At 44.6% G+C, this 18,412-nt stretch overlaps 1 protein-coding gene across 2 annotated transcripts in view; it reads right to left on the bottom strand.

Annotated features, from left to right (window-relative positions):
- Positions 1 to 18,412, bottom strand: part of LOC308145614 (zinc finger MIZ domain-containing protein 1-like) — a 114,159-nt gene that overhangs the window by 37,129 nt on the left and 58,618 nt on the right. For both annotated transcript variants that reach the window (XM_080517083.1, XM_080517082.1), the window contains one exon: positions 412 to 531. In XM_080517083.1, the coding sequence (XP_080373209.1) occupies positions 412 to 480 (69 nt within the window). In that variant the 5' untranslated portion in view covers positions 481 to 531. The remainder of the gene's footprint in view (positions 1 to 411; positions 532 to 18,412) is intronic.

The raw sequence follows: 18,412 nt of genomic DNA on the forward strand, positions 1-18,412 counted from the left end.
TATGCAAATGTGCTATTAATTTCCACCTCTGTATGTGTCATGTTGCATGTTGCAGGCAACATACTGCATGTCTGCCTTATATAAGAATAGGCATCCCATGTCCCAGAAATGTACTTTTCCACTCCCAAAACTCTTCTTGGATCTAGCCACAGGGATTAATAGAGAACATTTAAAACAAGTATCATGCCTCAGATTTCTCTGATTCCTTCAGGTTTGTGCATTTTTAAATCCCTTAAACATTAGTTGCATGAATAAAAACGTGCATATCCATAAGGAATTTTCAAAAGCATTATAGGTGATTTCTGCTCATACACATACAAAATATGGTTTGTTTGCTCTCATGTTCTGTGCGAGAGGAAATACTTCTACATGACATTCAGTGGTCGAGAAGTGGCAACAGCTGTGTCTCACCTGTTTGATACACTGCAGACGATCATTGGTCTGCTGTATGTGTCTGTCCATCGACGGTATCGAGTTCATGTTGATTGTCCCTCTTTGGCCTCTACCTGCCAGCCATTAAACCGGAGAGTTCTGCAACAGAGACGCAGACACGTGTTAAAGCTCCACTGTTCCAAGAGGAGCTGCCAATCCCATCACCACCAGGATATTGCAGGATATTACGTGTGTATGTGTGTGTGTGTACAGAGTGTGCTGTGAGCTGAGCAGGGAGATATTGATTTGGCAGGTGACAAGCACCCCAGAGAGCCCAAAGGATGACATTCCTCATTGCTCCTGTGACACCCTTAACAAGCCCTGGCGGTTGCCCCCGAACACTGCTGTGCACCTCTGGAAAAGGACACGCTGGACTTAGACAGGATGTCTGACCATGTTTTAAAGCACCTCAGGGTGAAAATGAACATAGATGGGGAGGAACACACGCACACACTCGTGCACAGCTTTTTCAGCATTACCTCAGAAAACTGGATGAAACCCTTCAATCCTGGACTGTGAGAACAGTAACTTGGCATGCGGTTCTCTGTTTACATTATTTAGCCATTATGTAATCTTTGGTTAACAATTATCTGTACCCTGGGCCCAGACATGCTCTACATTTCATTTCCCCCTCTGCCTCCTCCTCTTGCTCTCCTGCTACATAAGAGTTCCTCTGACAAAGCCCCTTACAGCGCACTATTGATTTTGGAGTAGCAGCTTAAAGGAAAACCTTTTTTCTTCTTCTTCGCTCTCTCTCTCTCTCTTGTTTTTTTTTTCATCTGAGAGAATCATTTTCCATGCAAAGCAAATAATGTCTGTGTGATCTGACATGCTACATAGCATTATCACAAGTCGAAATAAATTATTACAAGCTGCATTAAAGGTTATCAGTTTTGCCTCGGCGGGATGTGATTTAATGTTGCATTCAGTGTCAAATAAACGTACGGCTGCCGGCTATAACTCACGGTGACCTGCAGGTTGAAGTAGATGGGTTAGTGAATTAATAGGCACATACATGGGTGGTGGAAAGTGTACCAGTTCACCCCCCCCACACCCCCCTGTCTCAATCTTTGCTTCATGCTACTGCAGGGACATCTCCTCCTGTGGTGCACCATCTCTCACTCAAACACCCCTCCCTCCACACACCATCTTTCTCCATTACCATCACACAGCGAGAAATTTCACTGCACAAAGTACCTGTGAGATGAGGGAGAGAGGGAGAAAGTGAGTAAGGGGGAGAGAGAGAGAGAGAGAGAGAGAGAGAGAGAGAGAGAGAGAGAGAGAGAGAGAGGAGGCAGCATGCTGCACCAGACTGATAATGCTCACTTAGGGGTCTCGAGCTGGATTTAACGGCAGGGCCAGTAATCTACTCCACTAGACAGCTAAAAAGCTTTTATGCTACCTATTGGAGCTGCTCATGCCTGTACTTGAGAGGAGAGAAGGGCACACAAGTACAGTCCTCTCGATAAATTACAAAGCTCATAAAGAAAAAGACACAACCGAGGATTTTATTTTCGCGCCCGCACTCTCTCTCTCTGCAGATGGAATAGTGTTTGTTTGTTGACATTTCTGATAGCGAACATGCATCTGAGACTCCGGAGACACAGGTTAATCACCTTTGAGGTTGTTATAATTTTCCATAAATATTTATTTGCGCGGATTTTACAAACGCGGCGATCTGCAGGCATCTCTCTGAAGCAGAAATATCCGTGGGACTTCAGGAGACAAAATGTAAATGTAATGAATCGAAAATTACGCATTCTCGTCATCCGACTAAATCCTGAACGCCACAGAGGAGAAAAGCCTCTTCAGTGATGACATATGTTCATGCACTAACTTTATACATCCCTCAGGTGCTTGTTGCTATAATACTCTCCTCTGCACCCTCTCTGTGCCAGCTGATAGTGAGCCCATCCTTGGCGAGGAGGAGCATGAGCTCATCGTGCCCCTCAGCCACCAGCAGGTGTCTCCCTGGCCCTTCAAAGGCCTGGCTAGTGGCACAAAGAAGGCGGTGGTGTTGCTTTAAGCCTTTACAAGCTCGACAAATCCTCAGCTGCTGCTTCCTAACAGGCCCCACTCAGCCCGGCACTGCCTGTCTGACCTTGTGGTTATTGATGAGCAAGTCGACCTGCTCCCTCCGTCTCTCTTCCCTCCTGCCCTTCGCTTCGCTCTCTCCCTTGTTCTCTCCTCATGTCATCTTTCTTACCTCCGTCGGCGAGTTAAAATGAGGGGAAAACAAGGCTGGGCTGCTCTTTATCCACTCTGCTCCTTCACTGTTGTTGTTCTAACAAACCATATGATATCATTTTACTATTAAGCTTTTGCCCTCATATTATCTTCTTAATTTGATCATAAAAATGTGACTCAACAGAAATGTGGCGTGATTCAAATTCCAAACATTTGCTAGTTTTAATTAAACCCTAGTCCTTTGTTATATCTTTGATGACTAACAAGAGCCAATTTAAAGATTAGACCCATGATACTGTGGAGATATGACAACAGATGCAATTATAAGCCCGCCCCTATTTACACGCTCTTTTTCTATCCTGCAGATGTTATCATATTATTATTTTCTCTGTGCCAACCACCTTATGTGATCTTATTTGCCTTGATTCACAAATCCAGAGTGACGCTTTATAGTGTGTGTGTGTAAGCATGTGTGTTTGGGGGGGAGGGGCGGCGGGGAATACGCGCCTTACTTGAGCTTAATTTACTGCAAATTGCACGGCAGGCGTTACACAACAAGTTGAGAGCTGTGGATTCCTGCACAACAAAAGAGAGGTGGGGGGGCAGGGGAGGAGGGAGGGAGCCCCGCTTCCCTCCGCTATTCAAGGGGGAGCTAAAATATATGTATTGAGTGGGAGCTGTAATAAAACGAAACGGGTGAGGAGATGCAGGCTGGGAACAAATATGAAAGGCAGTGGAGTATGGCGGCAAGGCGATGGAGCACCACCGGAGGATTGGATGAAATTATCTCTTTATAATCAGGGGGCTTCTGCATGGCTGCCTCCTCCATTGCCCAGTGACAGATGAGGCCTACCTCTTCAAATGGGCTTTTCACAGTACTATCAGCCCACCTCTAGGGTAAAACAATGTTTTTCTTCCCCCCCCGTACCACTACTTTAAAGCTTTGTTTCCACACGGCACCCCACAGAGAGTAGGATTGTCTCCCGTCAGGCAGGGTCCATGTTTGTCTCATTACGTGATCATGTTACATAAGTGTACCTTGAAAAGGGGCTGCAGATTTAATTTGATGACAAAACTGTGCCGCGGCAGGGACGGGGGAAGACGGTGACGCTAAACAATGCTGAATGAAGACACCAAGGCAGAGCATTATCTCCAGTAAGAAACGGGAGGATTGCTTTTTGAACTGTCACAGTTTGGAGTCCAAACATTATTTCAGACACCCAAAAACCCAACCCCGCGTCTTCAAAGACAGTTTGTAGCCTGCTAATGTAACGTAGATGAGTTGCGCGCCTCGGCTCTGCAGGATGAAAACAGTCTGAGGGGGAGAGGAGCAGACAATGATTAGCTTTATCCCACCATCACAGCAGAACAAATGGATCACAAACTCTCTCCGCTTTACACAGTCTCTCAGCTGAGCTGTTGAGGCGCAGGGAAGTGGTAAACAGATTTAATTTATTCATATAAATGGCTTGTGAACCAAAACAGTCAGGCTACTCTGGGACCGGGCACGGTGCCGTAAAAGGGACATTTCCAGTTTGTTACATTCCTTATTTCCATACTTCTGGCCATTGGTCTTGATATCTTTGTGCTTGCCAAAGCAAGATATCGACTACCGGCAAAGTCTCTCAGTGTTAGAAATGAGACTTCAGACAGTTTGGCAACATTTAGATACTTTTGAATACTTTTCAAAGTAAGGGTGGTAAAAGGGTGTGTACCAAATAAATGTATAATACATTTAAATATACAAAAGTAAATATACGAACTGATAGTTTACGTGAGACATTCAAGAATAAACTCAGATGAACTTTTAGTATTATGTGCACATGATATGAACCCACCCAAATAAACTTTATTGTTCCCCTGGGACCACTTTTCCTTTCTGCCGGCTCGGTCCATCTATACACCTGCAACAGTTATTTAACTTGCTGGAGCCGGTCCCAGCTCACTACAGGCAAAGCCCAGTAAACGGAGAGAGAGTGAGACGGTGAACATGCAAACAACACAAATCCCCCCCGCCAAGCACAGACTCGAACCGGGTCCTGACTATGAGGCCTTGGCAACCGATAGGTGTAAAATGTCACGTGAACAATATGATAAATGATTTCCAAACTGAGAAAATTCACATAAACACGTGTTATAAGAGCGCAATTCATAAATTCTGATTATGCAAACACAACGCATCATTTTGTATCTTCACTGATGTTTCAAAATGATGGTTTTGAAATTTCATAAACACACACGCATGGAGTCCGGAGAACATAATAAGCAGATGAGACTATATGAGTGGCATTAATGAAATGAAACAAGAAGGTTCAAAACTGCCTAAATATTGAAAATCAGTGTGATCTGCTGTTTTAATGACATTTGTTCTCAAGTACCAAGGCAAAAGACAACAAACCACGCTGGCCACTGTCCCAATCACAGGCACATGCACACGCACACACGTACACACACACACACACACACACACACACACGCACACACGCACGCTCTTCTTCTCACCTTCCCCTGAGTGCTGGACCAGCATCATGATACCGTAACAACACGCTCAGTCAGTCCTAATGTGCTTTACAACAACACTACAGGCAGGGTGTTACACCTTCGCGGAGCAGTGTGAAACACCCCCCCACCGCAACCGACACTCGTGCGCACACAATTACACACACCTCGCTAATCGAAAGCTACTAAGCTAAGCACTGCTGACACCATTAAAAGCGAACAAGGTGGCCCAAGTGAAGGAATCAGCATCACTGTGGCGTCTTATGGGGACGTGTCAAGAGGTACCGCTCAAGGTGATCGTGTCCCTGTTAGTCGTCTATTGTAGGTGAATTAGGCAATAAAGGACTAATCTGCGCCATCATTGACTAGGGCTCTGCTGTTTGCAGCACTTGCTTAAGGGTGAAAAAAAAATGAGGGAGGAGGGAGGAGGGAGGAGGGAAGAAGATGGAGGAGGAGAGGGAGGAGGGGAGGAAGCATCTCCTCACCCTCATGATTTTAATGAGCTTTGATTCCGAGATATGTCTTGTTTTCTTCCGACTGTCGGCTGAGGCCGGCGTGAAAGCTCCCCTTTAATTATCTCAACATTGTAGGGATGCTGTTTTCTTGCTCTGAGGGAGGGGTGTTTAGTTTGGAGAGGGCACCTCTAGGACTCCAGGTGTCTGCCTGGTTCTCTGCCTGGTAAGGGGCCAGGCAGGCAGCGAGGACAAAGCTGTGTTTGTTCGACGGAGGAAAAAGCAGAGAGGATGGAAATGTGTACGAAACGGTGCCGCTTCCATTGTTGCTTTACAGAATGTGCCATAATCCCCGGCAGGCTCCATCCAGAGCTGGCACAGAGGATAATATGAGCTGCCTCCTGCCCGTCCCACCTCCCTGCTCTACCTCCCCTCCCCTCAGCCCTTCTCCAACCACCTACTCCCCCCTCCTCCTCCCTTCCCCCATTTCTCTGCTGCACGCACATATGGACACACAGCCACTCGAGTGCACGCACACTCTCACACCTCCCCACATGGCTCCTTAACAGGCTTGGGAATGGATTTCTTTTATTTAATGTGGTTTGGTCTGCAGCTCCAGAGGCAACCGTGAGCGAGGGCGGGCTCGCAGTTGTGCCACTTTAACATACACACACACACACACACACACACACACACACACACACACACACACACACACACACAAAATCCAAAGGAGCCCTGCTGTGTTGGTCGCTGTTCACTGATCTCTCCCTCTTTCCCTCTGTCTCTCTCCATCTCCCATTCTCCCTCTCTAACTCACTCCACCTCTCCACCCCCCCCACCCCCCACCCTACCTCTCCTCTCTCTCAGGCAGACTCACATTCACTCTCTCCCTCTCTCTTTGCCCTCTCACTTTTTCTTTTTCTTTCATGACAGCTCACATAAGCAAGCCTCCTGGATTCCTGCGGGAGCCCTACGTTCAGTACACAGGGATTGTTCAGCCATCAGGCACATCTGCAGCTTGATTAGAGGAGCAAAGGGGGCATGGTGGCAGTGGGGTGGTAGAACAATCCCCCCCCCCCCCCCCCCACCCCCCTTCTGAAAAACAGAGGGTTGGGATCATAGATGGGCCTGAGCAATATCTCCTCTCTAACCAAGTGTAACGTTTCACCAAGTCTCAGAGGCCGAAAGGGACAAAGGCATATGGTAGCAAGTCCCTCTTCATCACCAACCCCCCCCCCAAAAAAGAAACTCATTCTCCAGTGTGAGTGGCTCCTGGAGTCAGCAAAGTGAGAGCACATCCATCCAAACACAAGAAGCATCACGGTGGTGTCTCCTCCTCTCGCTTGCCCTCTATTGCCTCCTCCACAGCAACCCTTTTAATTTCCCTCCACCCTTACGCTAATAGCAGAGGAGGGGGGTTCGACTCCCCTGGGGCCCTGGAGGCGGCACAGATGAGGCACATGACTGTGTGAGCCCCACCAAAAACAGAGCAGGCTAACTAGCTAGCCTCGTGCTATCTCTGAGCCCCCGGAAAGCTCCTCTTTCTCCTCCGCAGTCCTCCAGGAATTTTGGAGGCATGCGACGATGATGATGATGGTGATGATAATGATGATGATGAAACCATTGAGCCAAAGAGTAAACCTGCAGCTACTGCTGTGATATGGGGTGAATTTACACCCCGCATCTGACAAAGGAAGCCATCATGACGACTCTCTGCACTCTGAAACACTTTGTCTTAAAAATTGCCTCTGATTGTGAGCACAGAGGAAAAGTCAAAGAAACATTTTATTTCCATTCCGGTGAGTGATACTGTTGCTGTGTAGGTGCAGACGCCGCCACAGACAACTTGAGAGTGTTTTTTTTTCTACCCCCCCCCTGCCTTCCTTTCAAATTTTTTTTTTCTTTGCCAGTCTCCTGGTTTATTATGCATTCAGCTCATGTGTCCCTCCTGTGAGTGGCTGTTCATTTTCCACATACCACGCTTAATCCGGCCAGCTAAAACTTTGAAATAGCGGGAGCCGCAGACGCAGCCGCTACCCAAGAGGAGCCATTATGAGGTCTGGGGAGAGAGAGAGAGAGAGAGAGAGAGAGAGAGAGAGAGAGAGAGAGAGAGAGACTGATAGGGCTGGGGGGAGGAGTGACAGGCGAACTGCAAGATACATGGGAAGGAATTCAAAGAAGGCTGAGAGCAGAACACGAGGTTGTGCATGTTTGTGTGTTCGCCGCTTTACAAGTGGTCACTGTGTGGAGGGTGGCTGCGATAAGTTCGGGGCAGTTGTTGTGTGCTTGTTTGCTTGTGTGTGTGTGTTTCACGGGGTGTGGGTGTGTGCATGTGTGTCTCCATTGTGCTGGTGACCTCTGGCCTTTTGTGACTTTGAGTGAATGGGAGGAGCAGAACAGAGAGAGTGAGCGATTTTAAATAGTGCATGAGCTCAACCTGCCCCGGCACTGATGGACAGCCGCAACATGAGCTTTCTCTGTTTCACCGAAGAGGCCTGCGAAGACATACCGCTGAACTGCCAGACCTTGTAATGACCCCACTCACGTCTTCATTTTGAGAAATTAACACAATTCATGGAGCTTTTTTTGGCGCACAAAATAAAAAACAATTATTGTAGCTATCCATTCGAGTTATTTGTGGAGTTGTGTACAGTATTTCAAACACAAACAGTACGAGAGATATTAAATGTTTCTTTTAATTAACCTTAACTATTAAGATGACAAACATAACACACATGAGAAATTACAGCCAGCTTTATATGATTTTAATAATTTGTAATGTGATTTCCTGGAAAACAAAAACTAAGAGACTTTGTAACTTTTAAAAGAAGAAAGAACAATCTTACAAAACTGGCTTTAGATTGTAGAACTCTATTGTTACTTTTGTTTTCACATCTACAGATTTGACAGCATATTTATCATATATTCTCATGCCTTTTATTTGTTAGGATCAGAAAAGATTACTTTTAAACGTATCACTCACAAGTCATCACATAGGGGAAAGGTATCAAATATGGACGAGAGTCAAAACATTATTAAGAATAAAAAAATGTCAGTACGACACACAAAGAGTAAGTTTGGAAACAGACCTTTTCTTATAATAATTGAAAAAACATTTGCTCCTGCACATGCATCATCAATGTGGCACTGATCATCAACTGATATAGTTTTTACGCCCTCGTATTGTTTGATAACCTTGCTGAGTGGACTGATTCCGTGTTAACAGCTTGCTAGTATCTACAGCCATCGGTCCCTTCAGGGAGAAGCCTCTCATTCCACAAATGTGCTCAATTAAAAAGAGCAGAGTGCTTAGAGAGGGGCAGCGAGAGGCCATTCCCTGCGCCTGTTTGATCTGGATTTCCTAATTGGTCAATGACAACACATTACCAGACAGGCAGACGCTTGATCCGCAGAGGAGGCTTTTGACTGCGTCCGTTCGACCTCCTATCGCCTCCCCTTCCCCCTTTTCACCCCCTCCTCCTCCACTAACGCCTGTCCCGCACAACCCCAACACCCACCCACCCACCCTGCATGACCAGGCGGAGTGTGTCTGCATGTAAAAGTGGGAGTTGGGGGTCCTCTTGTGTGGGAGGAGGGCTGATTTAGAGGTTAGGCAACGCAGGCAGCAGTAAATCTGTGTCACAAATCTTCCTTATGGAGCCGTGGGGGGACACACACAAGCATGTGATGAATCCCATGCAACATGCAAACCTCCGCCTCCTCCTGCTCCTGCTCCTCCTCCTCCTCCTCCTCCTTCTCCCCTCCTCGGCCTCTTCCTCAGTCCACACCGTGCCACTTGCGCTGCTCTAATTTGCCAGATATTGCTGGCTGCCATGTTTTGATTGCCTTTGTGTAAATGAATAGGGAAGCCACTCATCTCACGTGCAGCTGCGAGGACTGCCAATGTGTCAGGGGAGAAAAAGGAGATTCTCCAAGGGAGGAGGGGCTGGTGTAGACTTAGTGGAGTCCTCAATCAAACACCGGGGAAATTTTTTTCTTTTTCTTTCTTGTTTATCACTGCATCTTGAATTATTCCATTCAGGACGTATTCTTTCGCCCACCCTGGTGCACAGCCTTTCTCTGTGAGGTCACAGCTGCGTAAGAAACACTAAAAGAAAGCCACAGAGCATCACAAGCAGCCTCAGTGATGCAGATCACATGTTTGTAGAACAGTATGTCATATTTTATATAATCTTACAGCGGGCTATAAATAGCATCAAATGAATATTGAATGCGAGGACAGAGGTGGCAGTTTGCAGGCGTTATGCAATCTGAGACTTAAGCTGTCATATGAAGCGATAACAGCCCATCTTTTCACAAATACTTCTACAAACACACACAGACACACACACACACAAGGGAGTGTTACATAGAAATACACAAATAATCTCTTTTACACACGTTAATGAAAAACACTGCTGCAAATAAACTTTGTAATGAGAGGAATAAACTATTTATATGTCTGTGTTTTGCAGGGAGCACTTAAAGCTTCCAAACTCTTCAAAAACAAGGAAAGCCAAAGCTAGAAAGGTTTTTTTTTTTAATGCCGTGTCCTTATATAAATTCATAATTTTCACATTTTAGGTTCAGCTAATGGCTAATAAATAATTACTTCACTTGTTTATTAAGCTTTTAGGCTTCGTTTGCAGCTTAATTGAATCAGCCGACCGTAAATTACAGAGAGCAGAAACACAAACAAATGTTTAACACTTCATACATTTTTTTGCTTGACTGACTAATCATTCCACCAGTTCACTTTTCTTTCCAAGACAGGCATATTGTTCATGGGTGTAATTTAGGTACAACCCATCTCTGGCTGCTGGCAAACAACAGAGCTCCGCATCATCCATCAGAGAAGTTGAGGTAGTTTGACAGGTGAACATAAACAATGCTGCCTGCAGTAGCATTTCTAGGAGCATATACACACACACACACACACACACACATACACACACACACACCGAAAGACAAACACATACACACAGATAGAGAGTGCAGGTATGAGAGAGCGGCAACACAATGAGGGGGAGAAAGAAAGATGCACTGGATCAGAAAGGAGGAGGAAATGAGTGCTGCAAGAAGGGGAAAAGCAGAGAAATTCAGTATCCTCCTGTTTCAGCCGCTTGAAAACTGCTGAACCATCAGCAATTACAGACTGGCTGGGTCATGAATCTCTCTCTGCAGTGGTCTGCTCTCGCTGCTGGCTGATACTGCAGAGGTGTGTGGCCCCGGTCACCTGGCCAGCAGCAAAACATGCAGACAACTGGAGCGCGATCGCCGACCATTATCAAGGCTGCGTGCAAATTACATCGACACTTTGCATCTCCTTTTCTCTGTGACGGCGAACTTTATGCTGTTGGCCCGCGAGCTGATATGCAAAGCAGATGTTTTCGCAGGCGCACAGGTGAGCGCGATCCATGAGCAGCAAACCAAACAGGCTGTCACGGCGATACAGAGCCAAGCAACCGGGGGACAAAGGGCAACGCCGGCACGGGCACATACGTCAGGACACTTTGGAAAAAGTGCTGAACGCAGAATTAGCTAATCCAGTAGAAAGCACAGATAGGCAGTCACCTAATTAAAATGATTAATTAAGGCCACTGAATTTAAAAGAAAAACCCCCCAAAAAAACCCACTTCTTTCCAAACGGCTGTCTATAATTACAAGTGACTCCTCTTCTCTGTGGCAGGGGGGGCTTCGATATGTAAGCCCGTGAGTGCGTTTGCATGTGAATGTGTTTGTGTGTGCACGTGATCGCTGTGTCTCGACGTGAGGGAGGGAGAGAAGTCAGTTTCTGCGGCTCATTCAGCGTTAGGATCCTCAGCTAATGAGATTAGTCAATAATGGATTGAAAGCAAGCAGCCTCGCCTCCCTGACACAATGGCCAGAGAGGCTGTCCTGTCAGCGACACATCCTCCGCCGGTCGATACTCACACAGACCCACACACACTTTAGAAACACAGCCAAACAACAAGGACCACCCTTTTTAACATACAAATTGTGTTATAATATCGAGCGGCGCCTTTTTGAGACAGTGCGACGTGCCTCGCAGGCCACAGCCAATCCCCTCGGATTTAAATTCAAATTGAGAGTATATCTAGTTTTGATCTACAGAAAAATGGATAGCGTGGACGTCATGCGGGGCCGCGGAAGGCTCTGGATCTCTTTCATCACATGAATGAGCGCTTCGCGGAGAACGCCGAGAGAGAGAGAGAGAGAGGAGTCGCCCCCTAAATCTGCGACTGGGGAGAGTCTGAGCCCAGGAAGGACAAACAAATCTCCAGAGTTGAGAACTCTTCTCGGATAAACAAAGACATGAAACGGGCTTTAAGGCCTGCGACAGCACAAACAGAGCCCCTTTCAAACGTGTGAACAACCTGTTTGCAGGGGGAAGAATAAGCCTTGCACAAACAAGACACAGCAAGCCGCCGCTGCCGTGCAGAACCGTAATACAAGTACAGTAACTTCAAAGTGCCTCTCAATGACTTGCTTGTGTTTATTGTACGTTGACAATCAGGAGGCTCCTGTTGCATCTATTCAAAGTTGCTCTGAATGGCACTCAGCAGTCGATACTCTCTAAATCATAATGGGGGGAGGGGGGGCAGTACTTTTTGCGCCCCTTTGACTTTTATGGTTCCAGTCTAATTCACTCGGTAAAATCATTTACGGCCCCCCTGTCATAATCCAGAAGACGAATGCCTGAGTTGACAAAAATGCTAATTCCCTCGCCCATTTTTACCGTTCACGCACACAATAAGTTTTACAAGGAGAAGAAAGTGCTCTTTTGGCACTTTTTATTGTCCTTGGTTTCATCTGTCGGGCTACATGCAAGCTGCACTCTGATTGGTGGATGTTGTTGGGGCTTTGTAAGACCTGCACACAGAATTCACAGATGAAAAGCTGCAATGTTGTGCTTCTGCATTTGGAATTTTTTTTGCACACTACGAAGACTCTTACTCCAAAAATGCTATTTTATTGCTATCTTGTAGGTTTGTAGCAGCTTTGAAAAATAGGTCATCCTTTTTGACTCTGATGTCAATGGAAACAATACTTTATTTTCATAGTATGAGAATACCCTGAAATGCTTTGTGCCATATTAATAATTGGTGCTAATAGCAGCCAAAAATTCTGATATTTCTTTTTTTTTCTTTAAAAATGTAATCGTGCGCATTGATCATAATAAACTGTTTGCACTGTATTCTCCTTTTACTCAACAGATCAGTGTGATGTACATATCATTTTCCTCGGTGGACCACTTTAATTTCTTTCCCACATAACCACGGGCCAAAGTGACGTAACAAGAGGTCAAGCGATTATGAAGGCGTGCAACTCAAAATATACGCAAAAGGCAAGCGTGATCAACTAATTATGCAGATAATTAAAGGAGATAACATATGATTGCTTTATTATCACTAATTTCACAGTGGTACAGCAACAAAGTATGTTGAACGACGAACACAGCGTCTTTCAACATCAATCAGGTATAACACGATGACCTCTGACAGGTGAAGCTGAATATGTCACCTGTTTGTAGAAAGCAAGGAAAATGGGCAAGCGTGAAGATGTGAGTAAGTTTAATAAAGGTCAAAGTTTGATGCAAGACAGCATCTTGGTGCTCGATACCACAGCATGTCTACTGGAGTGAATCCATGCCTTAATGGAGACCTACACAGACATCGTTTAAAGCTGATCTATGCACATCCTGTAAAGGAAGAGTAATTTATATCATAATTATTTTGTGTAGCAAGTCTCGTGAATTACTTATGTCTCTGTCATCTGTGCCTTTGAGTGTCCGCATCAGACCCTCAACATCCAGCCTGCTCCTTCAGCTCGGAGGTGTGTTGCTTGCTGCTCCTGTCAGACAGCCTCCCCGGCTGGGGGTCAACGCAGCACTGTCAAAGGTCAACCCGCTGGTAATTTGTTTTACCTCCGCCCCATCAAAGACCAAACACAGGGCGTCATACCAGGTAAACCAATTATTATATGACATAAATCGCAGAGCAGAGAGGTCCCACACGACCACTTTCTCTATTATTAGTGAAACGTCTCTTTCCCTCAGCAAAAAGGCACCTTGTCCCCGATTCCCAGCGTGTCTTTGCCGCTACTTATCAGCTGCCAAGTGACTCATTTACCTGCAATGTGCAATTCTGTGTGGGATTTAAAGGTAATTTAACCTACATTCAGACAAGAAAATGAATTAAGGGCTGCCGTCTCTCTCTCGCTCTAATTTCACCTCCCTCTTCCTGCCTCAAAAGCATAAACAGCAGTCAGAACTGAGAGCTCGCTCCTGCTTAGTATTCAGCAGTAATTCTCCTGGGTGGACACCATGCTGTGTAGACAATCTGCATTTTGATTGGTGTACACTGGAAGTTTCCGCACGGCTTTTTAAAAGCCGATACACGGGTAAACAACACAGGACAGCCACTCTGAAATTTATTTGCAAGAATATTTAGTCGACTTTTCAGCGGAATAGCGGACGAGTTGCGGATTTATCTTGTTTCATTAACCAGAATCGGCGCTGACACAAGGATATGATGCAAAACCGATCATTTGTTGCACCGTGACTCTGCTGGCCAACGTGGAAATGCCAACGATATATAGCCCTCTTAGAGAGCCATTTGTACAATCTCTCCATTAGGAGCCACTTTGTTCCTGTAGCCCCTCTGGCCTCAAACCAGGCTTCAGCCTCCGATGGCTGTAGCCATGGCAACTGCCTTCATTGTACACTTGCAAATAATGAAGACAATGTGTTTTCCATTTAGATGAGCTTTTTTTAGTGTGCAAAGATATGGAGAGTCCATCCTGACTGTTTCATTAAAGGGCTTAATAACATGATTCCTTCTGCTGGGCGCACTGTACGAGCTGAATCACACATTAAATTGGCCTGATGGGACACGAGTCAATACCAATGTTTACGATCTGATATTATGTTCAACAACCAAACTTGGAAAAGTAGTTTTTCTTCCTGGCCTCGAAGGACTCGAGTGTTGCAGTGAGAAACATCAAAAAATGGAGAAGCGCCTCTGGCTAAGAATTTAGTATCTTGATCACACAAAGCCAAACAAAGAGCACAAGAAAGGCAAATGAAAAGTAGGAATGCTCGCTGCTGTAGGCAGTTAACACCCTAAGTAGTTGGACTTTTCTTTTCCTCCACATAGCTTCACTATATTCCAGTTTAATCATTAGCTCTATTGAATGCTATAAAATCACAACATTGTTCCGATGAGCTAAACTGCCGGTGGCACAAGTATAAAATAAAAGTTATTTGGCCACATTAATCCATCTCCTAAAGCACTTCATCAAACTTTGGGTGCTGGAGCCAACCCCAGCTGGCAATGGGTGAAAACAGGGTACACCCTCAAGTTGCCAGGCCAACACAGAGAGAAACGGATATTCTCCCCAATGACGAATTCAGAGCCATCGATAATCTTCAAACGCATGTTTTCGGACTCTGTAATGAAACCATTGCAATTAGTTAGAAACTGATGCACTGTGAGAACATGCAAACTCCACACCGAAAGGCTCCGCTCGAACTGGAACTGGCGATTTTCTCAAAAAAGGATATTACAATACAGGACTATGCAATAGTAACAGTTGGGGTTAAAACTTTAATTCAAATAATTCAAAAACTCTGCCCAGAAAGGCCTTATCACATCAACTCTGCAGCGATATGTGAGAATCATGATCACGCCATAATCAAACTATCTCAAAAATCACCCAAGTTTTAATACATTCGAAACAGTTGATCGCTGGATAAAGAGGAATCCAATCAGGGAATAAAGTTTGTGTTTGTGAACTGTGAACTGTGAACGCAAGCATGGGCAAACAGTCACACGGGGTGGAAAGAATGGAAAGAACTCGAGGGGCAGGAGTCTCCTTTCCACTGTTTATAGGGAAAACTCCCTGTAAGCGGAGCCAGCTTTCCAGGCCAAAATTAATTCAAGAGTTTTACAAATCACTAGACAGGAAACATGGTGTTGTTCTCCACTTCCACTTCTCCTCTTTCGCAGCCCAGTAAACATTCCTTTGATTTGCCGTGTTGTTTGCGCACAAGGAAAACACACAAAAGCAGATAGTTGCTCTAATTCCTTGATGACAAGAGTTTATCTTGCAGAGTGAAGTGCGTTTCACCCGGTGCAGTGTGTTGCCTCGTGTGGCATTTGTGTTAACACAATACCCTGTAAAGACTATTGACTTGAGGAGCTGCAGTCAATAGAAATCCTATGATTTCCATTCTTGCTGTAGCTGAGCTTTGTGAACCTACAGTCTGGGGACTGTTCTCCTGCTTCCCTGACAACACAACAGTAACCTTTGTAAAAAAAAAAAAAAAAATACAAAAAAAATACAAAAACAAGGGCACCACAATACCACTTCAGAGTTGGATTGTTACTACAACAAACAAAGCAGTGAGCTCTGGCGCTCGTGTGCGCCGGGGCCACGGTGCTCCGTGATTGATATAGAAGAGATAAAACACTGCTTGACTCCTGAATCCGCCTCCAATCGCACACTCTCGTGACGCACTCACCACACGCTATCTCTGCCACACACAGCCCATGCTGCTGATAAGCTCAGCTCAACCAGTCATATCTCGCACTTCAGGAAGAGTTTCTTCTTGAATAAATTGACAACTTCCCAAAAATCTATGTCTATAGAACAGAGGCACAGGGGTGTCCAACTGTAGTTTGCGTTTCACTTTACGGCCCACATTTTATTTTGACTGAACCGGAACAGAGAAATTACAATTATTAGATATTATCACCTGAATCACAATCATTCCAAATGCTTCATATCTGGGAAGTAATGAATTAGATGCATGTGTTAGAATATGTCTTGCTACAAATACAGTGACATGTTTCGTTTTAAGTTTGTTGCATTAAAAATTGCAACTTGTGTATTTGATTTTAAATCTTTTCCTTCAGTCTAATATTGGTAAAAGCTCAGATCTCAGATGGCACATGCGTCGTAACCCTTAACATGACTGCGTTACAATACACAGTCACTTTAATTAAAAAATTAATTCAAGGCTTTTGCAATTTAGACAATTTGTAACGTCATTAGAGTCGAGTTATATGTTTGATACTTGGGAAACTACAACACAGGAGTGAACGAGATCCAAAATATACTGTCTTAATTTATGATCAACATAACTCACGATGTTAAGATGACTCCTAAAACAAACTTTGATGACTTTTCAAGAGTGAAATCATTCAATTAAATGAAAATCGAGTATGGGTTGTTACTTAACCTATTAAAAGTTGTCAAAGGGCATTTAAAAAAATTTTTTTTGACACATTACAACCAAAACAGCGGATGAAAGTAATGAAAATAATTGCTAAATCCCAACTTCAAATGTAGAAATCTACTTCAGCTGAAGCTGTTCATTACCTGCTGATTGCGAAGCGGCACAAAGGCTTTTTTTTTTTGAAAGCTTGTATGATTGGTACACTTCAGCTCAATACGCCACGTGTATTTTTAATGACACAAGCCTTCTTGACGGAGGGAGATTTATTGGCATGACTGATGATGCATCGCATCCCAACTGGGTATTTGAGAAATGTTTTATGTGGGTCCCTTTGTATTTTGAAGTGATCACAAGTAATGAATTAGCTCTTAGCCACTTGAGGTTCCCGGAAGCCTTAAAAGAAATCTCTTCAGAAATCATCTTTCCTCATGATGGACACTGGATTGTTGGACACTTTTAAGTGCAGTGTCTTAGCTCCCCGTAGACAGGTAAGTCCATCATTTGTCACTTTGTAGTGCTACTGAACACATCCTTACGTGGCGCTGGAGGCTCTACTAATGCTCCTCGCTGGCTCTCAATGGCACTGCTGCACACACACACGCATGCACATGCACGCACACACACTAAAAGCACAAACACTGCTAAAGCACTTTAGAGAATGTGACACAAGAGGACACTATAAAGCTAAAAGGTTAAAGAAACCACAACAAATATGAAGACTGCCGGAGAATTTTGATTAATGTTAGACCTCTGCCACGCACTCGGCGGTACACACATATTCCCAAACTACCACCAGAGAGGGAGAGAGGCTGCAGCGAGCCTGGCGGAGACCACCAGGTGTGACCTATTCATTATTTACCAACAGAGGCAGGCGAGCAGCGTCTGCACGCTGTGCACAAGCCTCCTTTTTGTAGGAGGGATGTGCCGGGATCAGATGAGAGAGGGCACCTTTGTGGATAGACATCTTTGTTCACATGCAGGCTGCCTGTCACCCTTTACTGCTCTTCACTCCGACACGCAGAAGAAGAAAAAAAAAATGCATCTGTGATTCTTCAAACCTGAAACGATGATTTAATCCTGAGTACAGTCATGTTGGTAAAAATCCTCCAAGCTGTCCTGATGTTTAGTTTGGGTTCAAGACTTGGAAAGCCGTAAGAAAATGAGCCATGATACAATTAGCAATGATTTTCGCTTATTATTATAATTTACTGATGGTTAACTTGCAGTTTTTCACTTCATCTTGTTGAGGAGACACACACCTTTCCACAAAAGGGAGGTATGTTATATCTGGTTTCTAAAATGTACTTAATATGGGAAACAGCTAAGGACTGATTTGGATGCTCATGTCAGTTAGAATATAATAGAATAGAATAGAATAGAATAGAATAGAATAGAATAGAATAGAATAGAATAGAATAGAATAGAATAGAATTACTGAAATCATTGTCAATGGCAAACAAACTATTAAGATTATGCTCACAATTCCTGATTAAGGGAAGGGTTTGATTCAAAATTGCATTAATAAAGTTCCTCAAGTATGAAGAGGCCAAACAAACTGTTGTTTGCTAAGTTGTTAGAGGTGTGTCACCAGCTACGT

The sequence above is a fragment of the Blennius ocellaris genome (genome assembly GCF_963422515.1).
Source record: "Blennius ocellaris genome assembly, chromosome: 21".
Lineage (NCBI taxonomy): Eukaryota > Metazoa > Chordata > Actinopteri > Blenniiformes > Blenniidae > Blennius > Blennius ocellaris.